The sequence below is a fragment of the Pelodiscus sinensis genome, chromosome 1 (assembly GCF_049634645.1).
Source record: "Pelodiscus sinensis isolate JC-2024 chromosome 1, ASM4963464v1, whole genome shotgun sequence".
In the NCBI taxonomy this organism is placed as follows: Eukaryota; Metazoa; Chordata; order Testudines; family Trionychidae; genus Pelodiscus; species Pelodiscus sinensis.
In genome coordinates this window covers 116,045,702-116,066,192 of record NC_134711.1, presented here as the reverse complement: position 1 = coordinate 116,066,192, position 20,491 = coordinate 116,045,702, and the positions used below count along the sequence as shown (strand labels likewise).

At 41.7% G+C, this 20,491-nt stretch overlaps 1 protein-coding gene across 3 annotated transcripts in view; it reads right to left on the bottom strand.

The window, feature by feature from the left end:
• Window positions 1–647: 647 nt before the first annotated feature.
• The window catches only part of BCAT1 (branched chain amino acid transaminase 1), a 99,638-nt gene continuing 79,794 nt past the window's right edge, over window positions 648–20,491 (bottom strand). For all 3 annotated transcript variants that reach the window (XM_006121274.3, XM_025183734.2, XM_006121273.4), the window contains 2 exons: window positions 20,299–20,373; window positions 648–10,582 (listed from right to left, as the gene is read on the bottom strand). In XM_006121274.3, coding sequence (XP_006121336.2) covers window positions 10,541–10,582; window positions 20,299–20,373 — 117 coding nt within the window. In that variant the 3' untranslated portion in view covers window positions 648–10,540. The remainder of the gene's footprint in view (window positions 10,583–20,298; window positions 20,374–20,491) is intronic.

The following is a 20,491-nucleotide window of genomic DNA, read 5'->3' as shown; positions in this document are numbered from 1 at the left end:
CTTGGAAAATGTAACTGCTCGATTTGGTAATATCAAGATTTTAATGATAATTATTCTATTGTCCTTTCCATCTTCAAAATGCCTCATGTTGCTCAGTGTCCTTAATCCTCAGACATGCCCTGTAAGATAAATACTGAGTATTAAATTTCCTTCTGGATTTTTTCACTTCCTTGAACTCTTTGCTGAGAAGCCCTTTTAATAAGGGCTGCCTTCAATCACTTTTGCAAAGTTCTGACAAACTGTTAAAACCTTTTTTGTGACAATGTGCTTTGTAGCCACTTAGTTTAGCCATTTCATTTGCCCAACAGTTTTTAATCTAAAGAAATAAGTATCTCCGTATCCAAGTTTGCGTAGGGAGATGCAAGTTTGATATTCTTAGGGCCCAATTCTTTGTCCATTTCCTTGGATGTCATGCTCCTAGACGTCAATGGGGAACTGATGGCAGAACTATAATTTAGGATTTTTACTACTCAATTAGCTCCTCAGAACTGTGTGTGTGTTCTCATTGGCCTAATCCCCGCACCTCACTTGGCAAAATATTTCTTTTAATTCAGCTTTTAAGATTAAATTTTATACGTACATAGGGTAATTAGCCATATTATTTATACTTGACAGTGCAGATTTCATAACATGCCACACACAGGGGGTCCATTAAATTCCTTTATTGAAAACAGAAACATTGCGTAATTACAGATCTGATGAGGAAATTGGAAACAATATAGACTGCTTCTATTGCCAACAAAATACAGTTATAACAGGAAGTTTAGACATACAAATATAAAGTGTTTCTTTCATGCCAGATGGTTTGTGTATAACAATGCCATTAGGAGTGTTTAATTGTGCTTCTACAAAACCTTTAAAGAAGGATGAGGTAGAGTTTCCTTTACTTTACCCAATATTTTTTCACACATCTGTTCCTTTAATACTTTTATAAGCTCAGATCTTTGTAAAATATCCTGTTAACTTGAAAAACTATGAAAGCAGAGACTCTTCAGGGGTATTTATTTCTCCCTGGTTACGTTGACAATTTCACTTACTTAAAATGCTGGAATTCCAAGTATTTCTACAGTACATTAATAACCAATTCAGAAACTGATCAGACTGAGGCATTCATTGATGCAAACCTACCACTCTAATGAAAATGCTTAAAATAGTTTCATATAAAACCCCTATTATTGCACATCAAGGTAAAGACCCCTCCATTCCCAGGTCAGTTTATACTGTAGCAACCCTACTCAAAGGTAAAAGATGGAGAGGGACGAGATTAATTTCTTGGCAACATCTTACATTAAGGGATAACAGTTAACAATTATCTAGTTCTCCTCCTACCACAAGCCCTAACCAGCTCCTGACATATTAGAGGATAGAAAGGTTTGGTAGGAGCTGGAGGGATCGGTGGATTGCACAAGATAGGGAACCTTTCATCTAGCACCTAATAATTTTTTTGTTTGGTGACCAATAAGAAGTGAGTTGCTGGTTTCAGTCAAGCTGCTAGGCTCTGATTCAGAAAAGCGTTTTCATAAATTTAAGCACTTAAGTTTGTAATGAGGATCGTTCCCAAACAGTGGTCCACGTCTTAAACCATCCCTTCAGCATTTGGCACTAATTGGCAGTCTTGCCCTAAGGACTGCATTGGGCAGAGAAGTACTATTCTAACCACAGAACATGAGTGAGGTACTGTGGTAGAGCACTGTAGGAGAAAGCCATAATGTCACTGCCCTTGCTGTTTCTGTTCTCTTGAAAGAAGGCTTCACACTTTCCAGCTTTCACCCTGGCACCTCTACTAGTACTTGGGACTGACAGAAAATCATTGGAAGCCAAACCCAGCGGGAGTTACATTTGTATTCTAAATCAACACAAAGATTTTGAAGTCAACGTGAGAAGACACCAAAGAGTAAAACCACAGGAGGTTGTCTTGTCTCAGAAAATGACAAATTCTGAGGCGTAAGAGAAAGGAAAGAGGACCCCTGAATTAGCCAGTTCACCGAGGAACACAATTGGTGAAGGGGGGTGATGCATGCATATTTTGGACCCTGATTTGACTGAAACCAGCAAACTCGGCAGACAAAGTTTAGGTGAGACACTGTTTTAGACAAAGGACTTACAGCCTGCTAAAGTTAAATTTTAATCTAGCAGAAGTGTGTTATACTTTTATTTATAACCTTTGGCTCTTATTACCCTTCCTCTCTATCTCTGTACCTTTATTAGTAAACTTAGTTTTGATTTGAGTATTAACAGATTATAATGCAGTGATGTTAGACTGGAGCTGATACTCAGTTGAATCAAACAAGCTGGCATTTGTGTGCTATTCCCTCAGGAGTTTTGACCCTGGTTGTTATTGTGAATATCCAGTGACAGGAGTGGAACACTACAAGAGAATGCGTTCAGAGTGAGTTGGGGACTTGGAGGTATTCATTGTTAACCTTCAAGGCAAAGAAGGGGCTGGCAGTACCCAGAGGAAAGTGTGTAAGTGGTTGAAGGGCTGGAAGTGACAGGGAGCTGACATCCAGCTACCATAAGAAAGACTCCTCAGTGCTGGATGGCTGAGATATCCTTAGAAAGTGTCGGAGTGGTTCCTTGCTTTTCTTCTGGACACTTCTTGAAGATTATAGGTGGGCTTGGGGTTGTTGGGAATTTAAAAAGAATTAAAGCAAATTATTTAAAAATCCCATGTATATTTTAAAAAGAAAACCAAAAGTTTGCAAATAAGTCATTTCTAAATCATGATTAACTTCAAAGTCTGACTCTTTTCTTACAACAACCTCACCCAGCCAGCAATTATACATATTTAGGTAATAAAAACTTCCAAAACCTAAAGAACTCCTGAATCCTCATCTGGGCTCCTGAAAGAATGACCAAATTTTCATAAGTTCATAGTACCCCCCCCCCCCCGACTCTTAGGATCCAATTTTAAAATCTTGACCGTAACAATTTGTGGCTGTTTTTTTAAATAAAAACTTTTAAAATAAGCAAACCCAGAATAAATATATACCAAACAATTAATTCTTTCTGGGGTGGGGGTTTTATTTTGTGTATTTTAACACAGGTCTAACTTTGGATTAAAGGAGAGTCATGTGGGTCTATCCACATTGGCAACAGCAGTGTTTAAAGATGATCAATGGTAGTATAGTACTGGGATGGTTACTTTTGCTTATGGGGACAGATTTTTGTGTGTGTGTGTGTGTGTGTGTGTGTGTGTGTGTGAGAGTGAGTGAAAGAGAGAGAGAGAATTGGTAGCATTTTTACATCTACTTTCCACTGATGTAAATGACTGTTCAAGGTGCCGGGCAACAGAAAATCAAGTCCTGATCTGTGGAATTGGGGACACCTATAGCATGTCTGGCTAATACAGTACTTAGATTTTTCCATCCTGGACAGGGAAAATATATCGGAATCCAGGCTAATAGCCACCATGTTTAACAAAGGAATAGGTATAATTATTCTAATACCAGTGATTCTTTACCAATGCAATAGGTCAGTATATCCAGCTAGTAAATTAAGCAAGAAGGAACATTATCCTACCATTAGGGGGAGGTATTTTAGGATATATCAGTTATTCTTTGCACAATCTTGAGGCTTGTGATTACATGTATTCTGTAGATATATGTAACATTGGCTTAAACACAGCACTATAATAATTCTCAACTGCTAGCTGCCAAAGTTAAGAGCACTCAGAATATTACTAGAATGGATCCCACAGGTTGATTTTAATGTTACGTCATGAGGCACAACTCTAAAATGGGATAGGGTGAACTTCTAATACCCAAGGGTTTCAGACACCATGAATGAAGTTGCTCCTACACCCTTGATTTTATTTTGACAAATGTAAAAATTAAATTCACCGTTGATCAGTTAATAGTGCTTTTGTCAAGTAGTGTACTGTATGCCAGATGCAATCTTAAACTTAGAACTGAGCTATGTGTTTTGCAGGATTATGGTTTTTCCTGCAGGAAACCTTAAAAGTAAGATGTCTCATCCACAAAGTATGTCATAACATTTTTGCTCTGGATAATCAAGATGTTGCAATTAATCAGGAAGGAACATTTCAAATGCTATGCCTAACATCTATCTGTGCTGCTTAAACAAATTTCTTGAAGTAAATTAGATTCATATAAATTTACCAGTAGCAAAATTAATTTTGTTTTGTTAAAGCTATGTAAGAAGTAGTAATAATTATAATAATGCTTTGCAATCGCATAAAATGCTTCTTGTCCTCAAAATGCTTTGCAAACACACTGTTCTGTTGTGGAGACTTATGGAAGGAACATGAGATCACTCTGTATTTATTCCTCACAAACCCTGTGAGTTAGGTTGTACTATTTCCATTTTGCACATGGGCAAATGGAATCATAGAGGCTGATGACTTGCCCACGATCACAGAGCCAATATCAAAGCCAGAATGGAAACTCTGTAGTATGTGGCTCTTTGGCTTTCACTCAAACTCTCATCCTTTCTAATACGTGGCTCATTTTGCATGTCAGAAACAAAGAACTCATCAAAAAGTTTTTTTGCTAGGCTTTTATGTTATGCTTCAGGCATTACTAGTCTAGTTGGTTTTTTGTTATACTTTGGTTAAATACATGGAAAAAAATCAGAAATAAGCAGCATATTTTACATTTCATGAAGGCCATGAGACTCTGGACTTCCTGTTTAGACTAAACCTATTTTTGTTTATTATGTTTAATAGAATTTAAAGTAATAGAATGCCCTGTGCAGTCTCCAGGCTGACCATTTGTAAGGAAATAAATATTTTAATATTTTAATGAAAATATTTTGGAAGAAGATGTTTGCAGACTAAGATGAGTAAAATGCCTGCAATAAAAACATCATGCAGATAAAAGCCCATCAACTTTTCCCTCATTCTGCTGTTGTTCTGAGATCCAAATAAATTACCTTTCCAGCACAGTATGTAGGGAAATAACTGCAAAGGCCCCGTTAATATGAGTTAACTATAAAATTTAACTATACTAAATTTTAGCCCCAACATTCATAGGTGCCAACTCCATGAGTGCTCAGCAGCCATCTTTCTCCCTCTTCTTCTCACCTCCTGCCCCCTGGGAGCCCCACTGATCAGCTCTTCCCTTGCCTTCCCAGTGCCTCCTGCCTGCCATAATCAACTGTTCCATGGTGTGCAAGAGGTGCTAAGGGAAGGGGATATGGGGGAAATGGTAGAATGGGGTGGGGCCTGGAGCTGAGTGGGGGTTGAATACTCTGAGAAAAGGAAAAAGCCAGCACTTGTGCCAACATTACTTGCAAAATAGGTGGGGAGGAGGGGAGGAGGGGGAAGTCTCAGGCCATGACTGAAAGCACAGATGCTGACAGCTTGGGAAGGCAATAAATATAAACTTCTTACAAATAGATCTTTAAGTCCAAAAAAGAGCTGTTATGATCCTCTAGTCTGTCCTACATAGCATAGGCTGTAGCTTAGCCAGTGAACTCTGCATGCAGCCCATGATCTTTGGAGGAGCCTCAACGTATTTCCTGGAAAGACCTCTCCTATCTTGATTTAAATTCCAGGTAGCAGCAAACCCACCCCATACTTGTGTAGGGCATGAGCATTAGTTCTGCTCTAGGGGATGCAGCATACCGGTGTGTCTAAACTGCAAGAAAAGACCCACGGTAGCAAGTCTCAGAGCCTGGGGCAACTAACAAAAGCTCATGGGCTGAACACAACAGTGTAGAAGTTTGGTCTGGACCCTGGGCTCAGAAATCTGCTGTGAGGAGAGGGTCTCTGAGCCCAGAGGTCAGATCAATCATCCACACTGCTACTTTTAGCTGGGTGCATAAGCCTGAGTCAGGTGGTCCCAGATCTAAGACTTTTTGCAGTGGGTTTTTTTTAATTGCAGCACGGACATACCTGTTATACAAGTGCACCCACCTCCAAGCTGTTTTCTCTCACTTCTAAGTCGGTCTGCTCTATTTGTGCATCTTATGCAGGGTCATGAAGAGGTGAAAGGAATCTGAGCAAGTCCTGAAGATCAATTCCGGTGTCATGCTCTGACAGTGCATTACTACATCTGCTCTATGATGCTGCATTGTCACAACCGAAGCGTAGTCAAGGGGCTATGTGGCCTGTGGACATTACATAGGTTGGTCTACACATAAACACTGGACAAGAATTCCTCCTCTCCTTCCCATCTCTCACTCCTTCTGCCTCCGCCCTGGCTAGTTGCTTGGATATGAAGGATGGTTCACATATAATGGGTACGTCTACATGTCAAGTTGAAGGTACAATTCCCAGCTCAACAAGACATATCCACACTAATTCTGAAGGACCTACATGCTAAAAATAGATGCATCGCTGCGGCAGCTTCAGGAGCTAGCTGCCCCGTGTACAATCCCTTCTGATGGCTAGTCCCTCCTGTTGCTCACACCAGCACGACTACACTCTGTTTTTAGCATGCTAGCTTTATCAGAGCTAGTCTGGCTATGTCTCCATGAGCTAGGAATCACACCTCTAAATTGAAGTGTTAACATGCCAGCACATACTGATCCGTTACCTTTCAAATGCTCTATTTCTCAGATTAAAAATAACAATAAGGGAATGACCAGCACCTAGGCAGGGAAGGATCAATTTTATCTTCCATCACTCTGGTGGGGATTCACCCAGAAAGAAGCCAGATAGTATTACAACTAGAGTTCCTCAGGGATTTCTGGAAGGGGAGGTGAGGAGATTTAGTTTACGCCTGGGTTTTTCTGGAAATCTTTCTGGTGGACACTGGTGAGACTATATTGAGTCAGAACATCCAATGGACATACTCCTTGGCTAGCACCACCCATTTTTTGGTCATTGCTGCTCTCCTAACTTCCCTGGTGAAGGAAATTACAGTTACTTTGTGCTGCCACAACCTCTTCTTGATGGACTTTCTATCCTGAGGATTCTTTGCCAAAGTTCTCACCAGAATAGATCATTGCAAACCCTGGGTGAATTTGCCCTGAACTACTATTATGAATCTAGCAAAGAATTAGCAGCTGCTAATTTCACAACTCCTGCATTATCAAGGTTTGTATGAAACACTAATTTTTTGTGGACTTCTGAAATAGGATCTCATTTTAAGGACTTCTTTCCAACAGATGAATAGTTGAAATTGAACTGAAAATTAGGAACGTGCTCAATGCTGAAAATAATCATCAAAGAATGAAGCGGGGAAAAGAAAGAACTTGCAAAAATTATAGTTCATCATTATCATTTTAAAGTGCCACTGTTTGTAAAGCATACACATGTGAGAGGCTGAATCGCATTTGATCAACCCAATTAAACATTAAATAATTGCAGCCAATTATGCAAATATCACACAACAATTATTAATTTGTTGATCTTTTTTGAACAGCCTCAAATGTTCCTAATGTTAGACTATCTTATTTCTTAAATGATCAATTAGTGTAACCATAACTAAGTGATGAAGAATGGATAATTGCCTAGTTATGATGTACCATACCCTTTCTATGTTAATCTGCTACAATTAAACAAATAGTGCACATGGAAGAGATGTGCAGATGTTCTTTTACCATCTATCAGCACAGTTGCTTCATAAACTTTATGGGCTAAAATAAGGAGAGCACAGTATCTCTCAAGAGCTCACTCTTATTTACAAACGTTATTTCTTATAATTTTATGATAAAAGGATTAAATAATACCGATACAGAATGCAGGCTATGTATTCCCACATAAGATTGTCATGCAAGATCAAAATATTCTGCTGGTTTGTTATGTCCTGATAGTTCTTTTTATTTAGGATATAATGTTTAAAACCTGGTACCTATTCACTCAGAGCCTGAATGAAAATAATCCAAGACTGTTTGAATTTACCAAGAAAAAGCAAAAGTATTCACAGAGGCGTCTCTAGCTGACTGAGAATATACAACATGGTTTCACTATTTTCCCCTTGGGAAATAGTTCACATTTTTGTGGACCTTCTAATTTTGTCTTACATTAGCCCTTGCATTTTTGAGGTCTCAGCAGTATATGAGTTAAAGAGATAAAAGAAGGTCTAACTCCGGTCTCCCCACGAGTCAGTGTCGACCACAACAACTAAAGCCAATGTCCAGCCCCACCTCAAATAACTGTAGTCTGATTTAAGAACAGTTTCACTTACCTCTTTAAGGCAGGGGTTCTCAAACCTGTGATACTGCGCCTCCCTCCCCCCCTCCATTGCTGTAACCAGCTTCTCAGTTGCTCGCAACCCCCCTCTAAGTTGCTTGCGACCCCCCCATGGGGTCGGGACCCACAGTTTGAGAAATGCTGCTTTAAGGTGTTAACCACTCTAAATCAATCATTGTAACTGATCTTCATTTCTTCACTCTGACTTGTGAGTAGATTACGGTCAGTATTGTCCATGGGGAATTTGACGTGTAACGTCTCTTAATACTATACATAATAAGTATGGGTGTTGCACATCCCATCCCCCAGGCACCTCAGTCAAAAAGAACCACCTAGATTTTTGCTGTCAATTATCTAAGTTAACCATGAGGAAACAGGTTACAATTCAGTAATCGGAAGCCATTTAGTCTCACTGATTACGTAACTTGGTAATAAGCTCCATGACATATACTCCAGTCAAAGGCACTCTTCAGTTATGGTACTTGCCTTGTTGGAAAAACTCCTCTACCCCATATCATATCTCAACGTAGCCCTCGTGCATTTTTCCACCAGACCAATAATACAATACATTGCAAGAAACTCGACAGAGACCAGAGCATAGTACAGATTCAAACTGTGAGTAGAAGAGATACACGGTACTAGTGCTACCATGAACAAAACAACACGTTGTGCTTGTAGGTATATTCTAAATAGAACACTGTCCAACCACTGACTCTGAACAATTGTCACCTATAACCTTCAACTGTTCTTCATTAAGGTATCTGAATAGACTGCAGCAGGATGTGTCTAACCCACCACTCAAGGGACCAGGAGAAAAGGATGGCCTAGCAGAGACTGAGTGTTAATGTTTGACCAAATACTGTACAAGAAAACCCTGAGGATAATTTAATCTGGTGATTTACACAGGGGTCTGCTCATGTAGTATATGCAATAGGTGGTGTCTATTAGAAATTGTTGGAGAGAAACTTCCACCTCCTTATTAAAAAATACTAGTAAGTTCCCAGAACACTTGCTGTATGGCTATTGCAAAATAGAGGGTCTGATACGCCTTCCTGTTAGACTAATTTTATGCAGGTTTAACTCCACATCTATGAAGCTAGATCAGTTTTATGCCAGAGGAACAGAAGAATCAGGCTCTCAGCATTTTGGAGGATTGCTACAGAATACTGTAGTTTCTTTGTTGGCAAGCGGTATCTTAAAGCTAGGCGAGAAAAGTGTGCACATAAATGAGAAAGCGTATGCGGATGGTAGCATACTTAATAGCTAAAAGAAAATGTGCAGAAGTTATTTCCCTAATGATTAATTTCCCTAACTATGAGCTCTGTATCTGTCTCCAAGTGACACCAAAAGTGTGTACCATGAGTCTAATGGTGTACAAAGGGGGAATAGTGGCATTAGAAGATGACAAAGGGTCAACGAAATTCATCAGTGTGGGCACTGTTCCACTGGCAAGCAGGGGAAGATGTAGGAGAACCCATACTGAACCCATGCCGATGGCGAGTGGGGCAGCAAAGGGGGCAATTGCCCTGGGACCCGATGATATAAAAGGGCCAAGAGTTCCTGGCTTCTGCTGTTGTTACTACAGGGAGGCAGTGGTGGTGGCTGGAGTCCCAGCCGCTTTAAATTGCTGCTGGAGTGCTATATGATGTGGTCCAGGCAGCACCAAGGACTGCCTGGGGGAGGGTCGGTGCTTTCCCGGTGGCACTAAGGCTACCTAGCCCCAGCCCCTCCCTTCCACCTGAGGCCCTGCCCCTTCCGGGGTCATGGATCAGGGTCTTTCCTGCCTTGCCCTAGGGCCCGTCTCACAGTTGGCCCCACTGCCACGGCCTTTTCAGAAAACAGAAAGATCATATTAAGAAACAAGTGGGCCAGCCAGGACAGGGAGCACGGTAAAGCTGTGGGTGGGGAAAGATCACTTTGCTGGTTCTTGTAAGCTGATTTAGGACTGGTGTCGCCGGCCTCTGAAGGGAGGAAAAAATTATCCATTGTCCTAGGACATAAATGAAATAGGATGAAGGGATAGAGACTGTTCCCTTAAGTAATGGGCAACATTTTTTATATGGCAGTCTGCCCCAATAGTGGTGGCAGTTGAAAAAACACTGAGGCTTACGCTGAAGAGCAGTTGAAGAATACTTGACAAGTTTTGGGATTGCCCATAAGACACAAGGAGGCACCAAGAAAAGAATTGGGACAGTTCTATTGCTTACATCTAGCACCTCTAACAAGAAGACAGGCTTCTATTAGCAAGACTACAGTAGAACTCATAATGATTGTGTTCACATTGCCTGGCATGTGGAAACAATCACCCTGGGGAAGAAAGGGACAACACTGACTACCGTACACACAGCTCTAAACAGGCAGCTACAGAAAAATCGTGATTGTTCTGGTGTAACGGTTTGGCCTGTCGCATAGTGTATGGAAGGTCCGATCCCCTCCACTTCATGACACCAGGAGTGTCCACTCGCTGTCTTCTCTTCCGTACTGAAACAAAAACAAAACAAATTTCAGGGAAAAAAGGTAACTCTGCACCAACAAATTCTCCTGGGACCCAATTCTTGTTCACTCTAAGGCTACATCTATGCTGAACCCTTCTTCCACAAAAGCTTATGCAAATGAAGCGTGGAATAGAATATCGCTGTGCTTCATTTGCATAAGTAGGACATTTTTGCAAAAGAGGCTTTTGCGCAAAAAGGAGCCGTGTAGACAGCTCTTTTGCACAAAACCCCCTCTTGCGCAAGAGCCGTTCTTCCGCATTTTTTCTACTCCATGCTTCAGTTGCATAAGTTCTTGCCGAAGAAGGGTGCAGTAGAGAGGTAGCCTAGTGCCCTTTTCCACCACTCTGGCAGGGTAACAGGACTTCAGGTTGCAGAAAGCATAACTTACACCCACTTTAAAGTTCCTTTCCACTGCCATAGCTACCGCCTATAGAACAGGCTTATTTCTGGTTTTATGCCTTAGCTACAGGGTCTGTTTTGAACAAACGTGAAGGCAGTGTGACACTTTATCCATCATTATGTGAGTAGGCTGTGAAGGGGTGATGATACTTTCCTGGGAGGTGACACAAAGCAGACAAGTCCTGCTTTGATTGGCTGTGTCTATATGCATGTAATACAACCTGTGTGAAAGACACACAGTTCTTTCCCAGGGTCACTTTACTAATCTACTCATCTGTACTCTCATGCAAATATGTTTGTTTTCTCTTTTTTTATTTTCTTTATTAAACCTGAAATAAATCTATCCACAAATACTTCAGAGTAAAATTAGAGAAGATGTTACACCAGTATAGTAAACCAAACCAAACAGAGCTACTGTGGATGAAGAACGAGTCTGCTCTCACAGTGTAACAAACAGGATTACAAAAGGGAGGGATGGACCTTCTGTCTCCTTCCAAGGTTAGGAACAGTCCCATGGCAGAAGACAGTTAGCTATGTCACTGACACTACCTTTGCAGGTACACAGTTCAAAGGGTCTCCGTCACAAACCCTGTAATCAGACACAGCTCATTCATTTAGCTAAATTACATATGGACACAGGTTAGTAGTAGCTGGGGATGCGTCTAGACTACAGGGTTTTGTCGACAAAAGTGGACTTTTGTCAACAAAACTATACCGGCGTCCACACTACCGCTGAGTTCTGTCGACATAACGTCGACAGAACTCAGCAGTTTTGTCGACGCTGGTAAACCTCATTTTACGAGGCATAACGCCTTCTGTCGACAGAGTTTCTGTTGACAGAAGGTGTTATTGCATGTAAACTGTCCTTTGCGTCCACACTACCATGTCGACAAAGCAGCTTGCTTTGTCGACAGAACTCAATGTAGTCTAGACGCTCTTTGTCGACAGAAGCCTGTAGTCTAGACGTACCCTGGGTGACTGGATCCTCCTGAGAGACGATATGGAAACTCTCTGCAACAATGGGACAAGGAACTGTTCAGAGTTTAGACTGGCAGGGCCATTTATGACTGTGAAGCTCCCTTTCCACTTCTACATCACCAGTGAGAGAGACCAGAGTGGGCCTGGATGGAGAAAGGACTACAGGTATATAAATTAGCCCTTGGAAGAACCAAGAAAAGAGACTACTGGAGCCTAAGAGGGCTGAAGATTGTTTTGGGTTTGGACTTTTGTTTACCTCTGGAATGTGAGGCCTTTGACTTTTGACTAATGGGTCAAATATACCACAATAGTAACAGCATACCCTTGCTAGAGTGAAACAGCAGTACAAGCAGAGACAAAGGAAATCAGTAAATGATGTGGGACTGTGGTTAAGAGGACAGGTGGAAGTAAAGTCTAATCTGAAATATCAGACACATCAACTCAACTATTATATATATTACAGTGTCACTTAGAAGCCTGAGATCAGAGCCACACAGTGCTAGGTGCTATGTAAACATAGTCTGAGACAATCCCTGCTGTGAGAGGTCTACAGTCTAAACAGACACACCTGGCAAGTAATACCCTCGTTTTACAGATAGGAGAGGAGGCATAGTAATAAAAGAGCTTGCCCAAAGTCACAAAGGGAACTGTGACAGACTCAGAAATGGAACCCAGACCTCAATTCAGTGCTTTTGCCTCTGGCTACCTCTAGATTTCACATATGGGTCAGACTAAAAGGACAAAAGAAAGCTGAGTGGCATCTGCATATGGAAGGCACCATCTGCCACATCTACCTCTCCCCAGTATACATGTGGAAATGGAGACAAACCTTAGGGCAGAAAAGCAATCTAAAAGATCAGTTTCCAAGAAGAGAAAAGCACTTGGCTTGATGCTGTGTTCAATTAAAAAAACCTGCATTTGGGAGTGCTATCTTGGAAGGCAAGTGATGAGGCAGCTATTGACCATGGGGTGCTCTTCCAGGAAGGACTGCTTGGCAGAGATGGAGTTCACCTTTCCAGGAGCGGGAAGGCCTTGTTTGGACACAGACTGGCTAACCTTGTGAGGAGGGCTTTAAACTAGGTTCAACGGGGACAGGTGAGCAAAGCCCACAGGTAAGTGCTGAATGTGCGGGACTGGGAGATGGGTTGGAAATGGGGGGGACTGCGGCCTATAATGGCAAGGAGAAAGGAGGGTCAGGGCACAACAGGGAGGCAAGATCAAATCAGTACCTTAGATGCCTATATACAAATGCGAGAAGTATGGGTAATAAGCAGGAAGAACTGGAATTGCTAACAAATAAATACAACTATGATATCATTGGTATTACAGAAACCTGGTGGGATGGGACGCATGATTGGAATGTTGGTATGGAAGGGTACGGCTTGCTCAGGAAGGACAGACAGGGAAAAAAGGGAGGAGGGGTTGCCTTGTATATTAAAAATGTACACACTTGGACTGAAGTGGAGATGAACGTAGGAGATAGCTGTGTAGAGAGTCTCTGGGTTAAGCTAAAAGGGGTAAAAAATGAGGGTGATGTCATGCTAGGAGTCTACTACAGGCCACCTAGCCAGGAGGAAGAGGTGGATGAGGCCTTTTTTAAACAATTAACAAAACTATCCAAAGCCCAAGATTTGGTGGTGATGGGGGGGACTTCAACTATCCAGACATATGTTGGGAAACTAACACAGCGGGGCACAGGCTATCCAATACGTTTCTGGACTGCATTGGAGACAACTTTCTGTTTCAGAAGGTTGAAAAAGCTACTAGAGGAGAAGCTGTTCTGGATTTGATTTTAACAAATAGGGAGGAACTAGTTGAGAACTTGAAAGTGGAAGACAGTATGGGGGACAGTGATCATGAAATAATAGAGTTCATGATCTTAAGGAAAGGTAGAAGGGAGACCAGCACAATTGAGGTAATGGATTTCAGGAAGGCAGATTTTGATAAGCTCAGAGAACTTGTAGGTAAGGTCCCATGGGAAGCAAGACTGAAGGGAAAATCAACTCAGGAGAGTTGGAAGTATTTCAAAGGGACGTTGTTAAGGGCCCAAAAGCAAACAATTCCGCTGTGTAGGAAAGATAGAAAATATGGCAAAAGACCAGCTTGGCTTAACAAGGAGATCTTGCACGATCTCAAAATAAAAAAGGAGTCCTATAAAAAATGGAAACTAGGACAAATAACAAAGGATGAATATAGGCAAGCAACATGGGAATGCAGGGGCAAGATTAGAAAGGCAAAGGCACAAAATGAGATCAAACTAGATACAGGCATAAAGGGAAACAAGAAGACCTTTTATAAATACATTAAAAGCAAGAGGAAGACCAAGGACAGGGTAGGCCCACTGCTCAGTGAGGAGGGAGAAGCAGTAACAGGAAACTTGGAAATGGTGGAGATGCTCAATGACTTCTTTGTTTCGGTCTTCACCGAGAAGTCTGGAGGTGTGCCTAACATAGTGAATACAAGCAGAGAGAGGGTAAGTTTAGAAGATAGGATACACAAAGAACAAGTTAAAAATCACTTAGGAAAGTTAGATGTCAGCAAGTCACCAGGTCCTGATGAAATGCATCCCAGGATACTCAAGGAGTTGATAGAGGAGGTATCTGAGCCTTTAGCTATGATCTTTGAAAAATCATGGAAGACAGGGGAGATTCCAGAAGACTGGAAAAGGGCAAATATTGTGCCCATCTATAAAAAGGGGAATAAGAACAACCCAGGAAACTACAGACCGGTCAGTTTAACGTCTGTCCCAGGGAAGGTAATGGAGCAGGGAATTAAGGAAATCATATGCAAACACTTGGAAGGTAATAAAGTGATAGGGAATAGCCAGCATGGGTTTGTGAAGAACAAGTCATGCCAAACTAATCTGATAGCTTTCTTTGATAGGATAACGAGCCTTGTGGATAAGGGAGAAGCGGTGGATGTCATATACCTAGACTTTAGTAAGGCATTTGATACGGTTTCGCATGATATTCTTATTGATAAACTAGGCAAATATAACTTAGATAGGGCCACGATAAGGTGGGTGCATAATTGGCTGGATAACCGTAGTCAGAGAGTTGTTGTTAACGGTGCTAAATCCTGTTGGAAAGGGATAACAAGTGGAGTTCCGCAAGGGTCTGTTTTGGGACCCATACTGTTCAATATCTTCATCAATGATGTAGATTGGGATAGAGAGTACGCTTATTAAGTTTGCAGATGATACCAAACTGGGTGGGGTTGCAACTTCTTTGGAGGATAGGGACATAATTCAAAATGACCTTAGCAAGTTAGAGAAATGGTCAGAGGTAAACAGGATGAAGTTTAATAAAGAGAAATGCAAAGTGCTCCACTTAGGAAGGAACAATCAGTTCCATACATACAAGATGGGAAGCGACTGTCTAGGAAGGAGCATGGCGGAAAGAGATCTAGGGGTCATAGTGAAACACAAGTTGAATATGAGTCAACAGTGTGAAGATGTTGCAAAAAAAGCAAATATGATTCTAGGTTGTATCAACAGGTGTGTTGTAAGCAAAACTCGTGAAGTCATTCTGCCGCTCTACTCTGCACTAGTTAGGCCTCAGCTGGAGTACTGTGTCCAGTTCTGGGCACCACATTTCAAGAAAGATGTGGAGAAATTGGAAAGGGTACAGAGAAGAGCGACAAGAATGATTAAAGGTCTAGAGAACATGACCTATGAAGCCAGGCTTCATGAACTGGGCTTGTTTAGTTTGGAAAAAAGAAGATTAAGGGGGGACATGATAGCGGTTTTCAAATATCTAAAAGGGTGTCACAAGGAGGAAGGAGAAAATTTGTTCCTCTTGGTTTCTGAGGACAGGACAAGGAGTAATGGGCTTAAAGTGCAGCAAGGGAGGTTTAGATTGGACATTAGGAAAAAATTCCTAACTGTCAGGGTGGTCAAATATTGGAATAAATTGCCAAGGGAGGTGGTGGAATCTCCCTCTCTGGAGATATTTAAGAACAGGTTAGATAGACATCTGTCAGGGATGGTGTAGACGGAGCTTGGTCCTGCCTTGAGGGCTGGGGGCTGGACTTGATGACATCTCGAGGTCCCTTCCAGTCCTATGATTCTATGATTCTATCTGTACAACACAACCTCACCATGCCTTCTAGCAGTCTCTTGGGGATATCTCTTCTTTTTGCTAATTCTGCAATCCCTGAACACAGGTTTGCAGCAGAGCTGACAGAACATGTTATATCATGATCAAAAAGCAGGGGGCTCCATTCCTGACATTTCCAGGTCAGTTCCCTATCCCCACCATTGGGTGTTTCTTGCTTCTCTGGCATTGAAAAACCAGCCATTGTGCCAGTTTAACCAACCAGTGCAGTGCTGTCTGTCAACAACGGCCAACACTAGGTACCCTGGAGAGGATGGACTGAAGACAATGACCAAGCCATTTGTTTCGTGCCATCCATCTCCAGCCTTCTACAAACAGAGGCCAGGGACACCATTTCTACCCCCTGGCTAATACCACTCCATGGATCCAACCTCCATGAATTTATCTAACTTCTCTTTAAACTCTGTTCTAGTTCTAGCCTTTACAGCCTCCTGCAGCAAGGAGTTCCACAGGTTGAGTATTTGCTTTGTGAAGAAGAACTTTCTTTTATTAGTTTGAAGCCTGCTACCCATTCGTTTCACTTCGTGTCCTCTAGTCCTTTTATTATGGGAACTAATGAAGAACTTTTCTTTATGCACCCTCTCCACACCACTCATGCTTTTATAGACCTCTATCATATCCCCCCCTCAGTCTTCTCTTTTCTAAGCTGAAAAGTCCCAGTCTCTTTAGCCTCTCTTCATATGGGACCTGTTTAGCCTCTCTTCATATGGGACCTGTTCCAAACCGCTCATCATTTTAGTTGCCCTCCCCTCTCCCATCCTCTCTCTTCCCCTCTCCAACCTCCTTTTCCCAGTCTCCCCGAGTTTTGTTCAATAAAGAGAGTTTCTATTTTTGAACACACGTGTCCTTTATTTTGTACATCAGGAAGGGGGGCTAGGGAGGGGTAAGTGGAAGGAGGTGAGGGAGGAACGGGGTACGAGCCCCCGATGGGGAGGACTGGGCTGGCTTTGCGGGCTCCTCGGGGTGGAAGCTCTCCTGAAGCTCCTTGATTGACCCCCCCCCCCCCCCCGGATGGCAGCCTGCGGCAAGTGCAGCCGGGTTGATGGCCGAGTGCTGTGATGTGCCCAGTGTGGGTACTCTGGTCAATCCAAGCCAGGACTGCTTTGCAAGCAGGGCACCCCTGAGAACTGTCTGTCCGGGGTGGAGGTCAGGTCCCTTTAAGCACAGCCCTCAGCTAGCCTGAGACAGGAGCTCCACGCTCTAAGTCCTAATCTGATGCCCTGCCGGCACTGCTTCCAGCCATCCTTAACCTCGGTTCAGGGTCCACTCAGTGTGGACATGCTATTTCGAATCAGCAAAATGCTCATTCGAACTACTTTTTAAGTCTAGATGCGTTAATTCGAATTAGCTTAGTTCGAATTAACTAATTCGAACTAAGTTAGTTCGAATTAGTGCTGTAGTATAGACATACCCTGAGCAAACCTCAGAAACCTTGGGAATGCATCTAAACCGCCTCAGCCTGAAAAATTAGGCAGGATGTCTCATGAAAACAGGCTCTTATGTGAGACTCCCAGTGCCTCCTGCTTCTATTCATAAGAACAGCCTCACTCGGACAACACTGCTTCACCCTGTACAGAAACAAGAAATGCAGAGGTGCAAAAAACCTGAAATCACACTCCTACCTTTCATAAATTCCCCAAAAGGGTTGGTATGGATTCAGTTTTTGCCAGACATTTAAGTTCATTGTCAGGTTTTAGAAAGGTGCAGTTAAGACCCTGTCCTGGGACTAAGTAGATCAGGCCATTTCTGGATATGCCACAAACTTCCTGTGTGACCTAGGTAAGTCACTCAGCATCTCTGCTCCTCAGGTTATGATCTGTAAAATGTGGATAATAATACTTCCTCATCTAACCAATCCTCTCTACCATTATTTTCTCAGGCTTGCCTATTGAGAGTGTATAGCAGGATTGTCTCTCACTATAAATGTGTACAGTGCCTAGCCCAGAGGAGCCCTGAGATTAATAGTGGCCTTTAAATTCTACACTAATAAAAATAATAATGTCACCTGATACTGTCCACCTATCCAGTCCAAATTACTTTGTGATTCACACTTTAAAAATGAAGAAGCTTTCACTGTATCTGCCTTAAAAATACAAATCTTCATGAGGAAAGGCATAAATAGTATATAATATTTGGGACTACTGGTCAAAATGTTCAGGGCTTTTTTATTTAGAGAGGAAGGAGACTGCCAGCATTGACTGGCATTTCAGAGGCAATTTCCAGAGAGAACCGTATCTTTAAATCCTCTAAGTCAAACTATTATAGAAAACGCTATTAGGTGATTGATTCATTCACAGCCCCACCAATGCTATACATAGAGTAAATTATTTAATCTAAAATCTCTATCAAACTTTAGTAATCACAGTTTTCTTTTTAGAGACACAAGTGTAAATGCATATTGCAGTGTTCTCTCTGTCTCTTGCTGCTGTCGTGAGAAATGTAATCAGTTCTGCCCACAAAGTTCCAATTCATCATTCCCACTGAACAGCTGTTTAAATCCTGTTGCACATGACAAATGTGAATTACAAAAACCAGTTAAGTGGCAGGAAAACAGCTCTGGATACAAAATAATCAAAGAAATCTGAAAATTTAGCCCATATTGCATATGAGGGAACTGGACGGCAGTGGTAGTTAGTAACTGGATATGGAGTCTAGGTTACTGGTTCAAATGCTGAGCTCATCATTGGGACTGAAAGTCCTTATTGTCTACTCACTGTGAATTGGCCTACACAAAATGAATTAGTAGTCTAAATTAATTGAGCTTTTAATATAGATACTACTATGACAACAGGGTCTAATTCATACAGCATCCTTATGAAGAAGAATACACAAGCCTTTTACATGCTACATACAAATATATGGGAATCATTTAATGTTCTACACTACCATGGTGGAATTTGGAAACTGTCTAGCAGAACACAACAACCACCGACGGCAAACAACACTATTCCACCGAAATTAAAAGAGGATTTTTAAAAAACCAAAATATAAAGGACCTAAAAAGGACCCCTATGAAGGACATGGCATTGCCTGTGATAGTTTATTAGCATCGTAAGTTCCATCTACCAGTTTGATTGTTATTGTGTTGTTTGCTATATGATTATTGAGGATTACTTTTAGTCTGGGTTAGTTTGCAGATAAACAGGAAAAAGGAGAAACCCTACCAATACTTAAAGGGACAAAGAAGGTGTCATTCCCTTTGAAGTTTATCTCAGATCATGCTGGGTTTGACACCCTTGCCTTGACAAAGGAGAAAGGAAACCCAGGTAGAAAATTGAAACACAATTTGAGTTGATAAAAACCAGAGTTCCTGAAGGTTAGGTATCATGGTGCAGAGACTGCATTTGTGCAAAATGTCCCCCAATACAGCACGTTGTCTGAATAATCTCAGGTAGGCCTAGTTTATCAAAACTTGTGGATAATGACCAGGTATAACTTTTTATAATCCTGGCCCATGTCATGTAATAAGGACACAAACATCAATCTTTCACAAGAAATTCTGTGTATTACACCTGTATTAAAATCATTCTGTTTCAAGATGAAAGTAGGAGGGCAAGTTTTTAAGGAGGAAAACAGCATCTCGCTGTGACATGTAGGCTTTGTCTACACTGCAGGGTTTTTGCGCAAGAAACTTTTTGCAGAAAAACTTCTTGCACAAAAGCGCATCCACACCTCAAAAGCGCATCGCAAAAGCGATTTGCTTTTGTGCAAGAGAGCGTCCACACTGCATGGACACTCTCTCACTAGAAAGTTCTGATTGCCATTCACAGAATGGCCATCAGATCAGCTGTGCTTTTTCTGATAGGCTCTTTTTGTGCAAGAAACTCCTGTTGCGCATCCATACACACCTTTTTTGCGCAAGAAGGAGTTATTCCTTGTGGGGAGAGGAATAACTCTACCGGCAAAAGCCCTCCGTCCTGTCAATTTACTGTATTTTTGGGGGCACAAAAACGTGCTTGAGGTGTGGACGCTCCACCAATTTTTGCGCAAGCCATTTTTGCGCAAAAACCTTGTAGTGTAGACATAGCCATAGGATAAATATCTTCCTGTATCATCACTTACCGCTGTTATTTTACCATGGTTCAAAGGCCAGAATAGGTGCAAGAAAGAGTCTATATTTTGATTCCTAGGGCCTGTTTTTGAAAACTGTTCATTCAGTCTGTGCCACCCCTTTCATTATATCATCACACTGAAGAAGAGAACCCCTTACTTGGATATCAGTCAGCTGATTCAGGAAGCGGGTTGCTAACTGCGGTCCATTCTCCATAGTTGGAACGTTCAAATTCTAGGATGGAATTAAAATGAAAATAATTCCTAGAAGCTTATCATGTACAACAGCAACAACAATGGCATACATCTATAAATGCTTTTTAAATCTGAGGATCTCAAATCACTTCACAAAC